This window comes from Branchiostoma lanceolatum, chromosome 3 (genome assembly GCF_035083965.1).
Source record: "Branchiostoma lanceolatum isolate klBraLanc5 chromosome 3, klBraLanc5.hap2, whole genome shotgun sequence".
Classification (NCBI taxonomy): domain Eukaryota; kingdom Metazoa; phylum Chordata; class Leptocardii; order Amphioxiformes; family Branchiostomatidae; genus Branchiostoma; species Branchiostoma lanceolatum.
Genome location: NC_089724.1, coordinates 9,542,852 through 9,546,661, shown reverse-complemented (window position 1 = coordinate 9,546,661; position 3,810 = coordinate 9,542,852). Strand labels below are relative to the sequence as shown.

The 3,810-nt window shown below is 40.6% G+C and overlaps 1 protein-coding gene across 1 annotated transcript; it reads right to left on the bottom strand.

Moving 5' to 3' along the window:
• Positions 1–1,027: 1,027 nt before the first annotated feature.
• Positions 1,028–3,381, bottom strand: LOC136429263 (tyrosine-protein kinase transmembrane receptor Ror2-like). Its single transcript, XM_066419125.1, has 3 exons — positions 3,072–3,381; positions 1,619–1,861; positions 1,028–1,337 (listed from the first exon to the last, which is right to left on the bottom strand). The coding sequence occupies exons 1-3, from the start codon at positions 3,247–3,249 to the stop codon at positions 1,156–1,158; spliced, it is 603 nt and encodes a 200-aa protein (XP_066275222.1). The 5' UTR covers positions 3,250–3,381; the 3' UTR covers positions 1,028–1,155.
• Between the last annotated feature and the right edge of the window lie 429 nt (positions 3,382–3,810).

Below are 3,810 nucleotides of genomic sequence, written 5' to 3'. Positions count from 1 at the left end.
ACAGAACGTTCACACTTCCCCTTCCAAAAATGTCCTTTCGCAACCATACTCCAACAACACTTTCCTCTTTCGTAGTAGTTCACTTCACCATATATGTCCCTATTATTTAGCTCCGTATAAGTCGGTAGAATTGTTGTCTACATCATTTACCGACTCGTGGGTTTCCAACTGAAGGGCTTGTTTCGTCGCCCTCATGTTGAGCAACAGGTGCAAGGGCGGAAGGGGTACTGACCAATCGTCGAACGCTTCCGCTTCCGCACTGGTCACGTGTTAGCTGACGTGACCAGCAAACTTACAGAAGTTGTAAACGTTTTATTACTTAATGATGCTGACGTTAGCGTGACCTACAAGTCAAGTGCTTTACGTAAAATGGAATTTCATAATCTTTGATCTTTTTGAAACGCAAACAAGGAGATTCAAAACACCGGCCGGACTTCATTTTGACTTGGATCATTTTGTCCCGTGTGTGTCCATTGATATCTAATGCCCCAAAGGCTAATCATCAAGTGTTCTTCTAGACTAAAATATATCAGGTTGGAAGAATGTATGAACGACACCACTACCAAAAGTTTTTTCTTCATATATAATTTGAAGATAAACTACATTGAATACATAGTCCTTAATTCTTAACATTACTTCATTTTTATTTTCTTGCAATTGTGAATTTGTTGTATTGTACTAGTATGCTTCTACAGAACAACATTACAGGATTTCATTTATTCGAAACAGTAAGCTGTGTTGGTGGGAGGGATTCTACAGCGCTACTTGTAACTCGTTTCCGCACCACAAGGACTCGCTGTTTGCTCTTAGCTGCGTTCAAACACGGCCAAGTCGTAACAAATATTGGACTTTGGACACGCCTTAGAAACAACACATACAATGCTGGGTGAAAGGGGAATTTGTTGTAAGGAAAGGAAGGGGCTCTGGCTACTGGACGAAACCATCGCGCCGGAATCCAGACATAAGGGGGGGAGGAGCACAGTGCCCGCTGTCCGCGGCTGAAAAAAAAAACTTTGTCAAAGCGAATAAGACAAATGTCTAATGTACAGTTCTTTGTTATAAGGCATTGGTTTTGGACACATCCTTTTCTGGACTGGTTATATCGTGATGTTATCAGTTAGGGTGCCACCATAGTTACATTCTACAAGTTATTCTTTAAGCTTTAACTCCGTAGTCAACACAGGTGAGGCAGGAACAGTGGCCAGCACCATTGCCACACCAGCCGAAAGCCGAGCAGCAGGGTAGGCTGCTATATGGATTGCATTCGCCAGGAGTCGCTTCTGCAGCAGGAAAGTCCATACCGCACCGGCCGTCAGCTCGCCACTTCTTCGCGATTCCTGAAATGTAATAAACCAAAAATCCAATTAGATATGATCTTTACACCATACACCGAAATTTGAGAAAACATAAAGGAGACAGGAAAAGAAGACAAGGCAGGAGCTGAGCTCTTATTTGTTTATATATGCCTTGTAACCTCTTGTATGGTATTGTATATTGTCAAGTAGCCAGGCCTAGCCCTTCGTAATAGTCTTCGGCTGTTTGGGAAGCAATGGCTGTATGTTTATATTTATACTAAAGAATCAAATCAAGTCAAAGACAACACAACACAAAACAATACCTATAGGGCAAGCGGGGTCGACGCAGTACCCCCAGCGGGTGCTAGGGTCCGTAGTGTAGCACCACAAGCCGGGCTCATGCTCGTCTGGGTTGCGGCAGTAGTTTTCCACCAATTCAGGGTGCATCTCTGGTCGGTAAGTACGATTATGTGGAGAGTCAACGTCCCATCGCTGACAGATTTTGCCACTCTTTGTCACAGAGATGTTCCCTCGGTAGTCAGCTCCACCAGGATTCACCGGGCAGCCTAGGGTTTGTACCATCATTTGTTAAGATCCCTTTCAAGTGTCAACATTCCATATTTCAATCGGTAAAATCTGATAGACTAGAATGTATTATGTTATCTCAAGCATTGATGTCTGTCAGCTATGAAGATTTGAAAAAAAAAAGTACTTGAGGCATGTGGTTTACAGAATTACAAACAAGAGTTTCACGACCTCATATCTCCATGAACAATTCTATTCATGCAAATGACTTACACCTTTATCTGACTTAGACATGTTGCAATATTGACAGTCCTATAATGTTCAAATTAGATGAATTATGGTGTTTTTGCATTGATTATTCAAATTAGGAACTTATTTGCATAATTGATATCTGTTGATGCTCAACTTTCCATAAACTACATATGTTACATGTATTTGAGTCTGATAATGGAAAATACTGCAAACATAGATTTTCCTCATTAGCTATGCAAATTAAGTCACGATTAGCATAATTTGCACTTCATTATGTATATCTCTGTCTAAGCTACATGCATATTAAGTATCATATTGACAGTGCTATAATTTTCCAATTAGATGAGATATGGTGTTTTGCATTAATTATGCAAATTAGGAATTTAATAGCATAATTAGGAATCTATTTGCATAATTGGTATCTGTTGATGATCCACTTTCCATAAACTACATATGTTACATGTATTTGAGTCTGATAATGGAAAATACTGCAAATATAGATTTCCCTCATTAGCTATGCAAATTAAGTCCCAATTAGCAAAATTTGCACTTCATTGTGTATATCTCTATCTAAGCTACCTGCATACTAAATATCATGGAAATCCGTTGTTCCTTTGTTCAGTTATTCTCCTGAGAAGATTTTCACAAAAACGCCCCTGCAGTTCCAGAGGAAGCTGCTAGGGGGCCTAAACCTACACCACTTCTTTATTACATTACAAGCTATCTGCCACCAAAAAATTAAGACCACAGCACGTCCAGGTCAAAAGATACAAAAATCGAAGTTCTGCTGCAGTACCAAGGTCGCCCAAAATCGACCATGAATTTCGGCTTCACAACACCTGCCCACATACCAAATATCATTGTAATCCTTCAAGAGGCTCTTGAGTTATGCTGACCGGAGTGGTGCGGAAACACAAACAGACAAACAGACAGACAAACAGACAAAAAACTTTATCTCCATTTTTCATGGAGATAATTACGGAAAAGACAAATATGAACCTGTTTCATCCAGACTCTTGACGAGAGGATCAATGGTTGTCTGTAGGGCGTTTTGATCCCGGTAGGCGGCGTTGTGAAACTGTGGCCCGCCGACAAACATGTACACGTAGGATTTTGTGCCCTTTGTTGCCTTAGGTGGTTCGGCTTTTGCACTTCGACCTAATAGAGGGTAGAGCATTTTCGTTACGACAGAAAAACATTTGACACGTATGAATCGAAGAAGTTGTGTTTGCAAATAAAGTGCACGTGATCATCGTCATGTAATGCATAACCGAAATAAATTCCAGCTCCTATGGATTTCTTGACGGTGTCTTTTCAAGATAGATCATTTACATTTGCGTTATTTTCTTTTTGTGCTGAATTTCCACTTACAGATGATGATATCATATTTCAACCATTTGCTTGAAATTAGACTCGCATGAGCATGAACATTAATATCAACGCCCATCTTAATTTTCGTTTCAAGGTGGATAACTGAGTATATAACGCAAGTCTTCAGGGAAACTTGTTGGGATTAGTAAATAGATACTTCTGAATCTCTCGTCATTTTTCGAGCTAAACTTTCTTAGGATAGGCTATATATGTGTAACAGGGACTGTCATGCAACAGTGATAGCGCCACACCAACTGCTCAGCCTATGGGGTCGCGACCTTTTAGCCTAGTGGTTAGTGCGCTTGTGAGATTGTGATCCGGCGCCCGCGGACGGCAGTTTATGTTACTCCCCTTCCTTGTTTGTATG

Coding starts and splice junctions, on each gene's coding strand:
- LOC136429263 (XM_066419125.1), bottom strand. CDS start 3,249: ATGCTCTACCCTCTATTAGGTCGAAGTGCAAAAGCCGAACCACCTAAG. Junction 1,862..3,071: donor CAAGAGTCTGGATGAAACAG/GTTCATATTTGT, acceptor TACAAACCCTAG/GCTGCCCGGTGAATCCTGGT. Junction 1,338..1,618: donor CGACCCCGCTTGCCCTATAG/GTATTGTTTTGT, acceptor ATTACATTTCAG/GAATCGCGAAGAAGTGGCGA.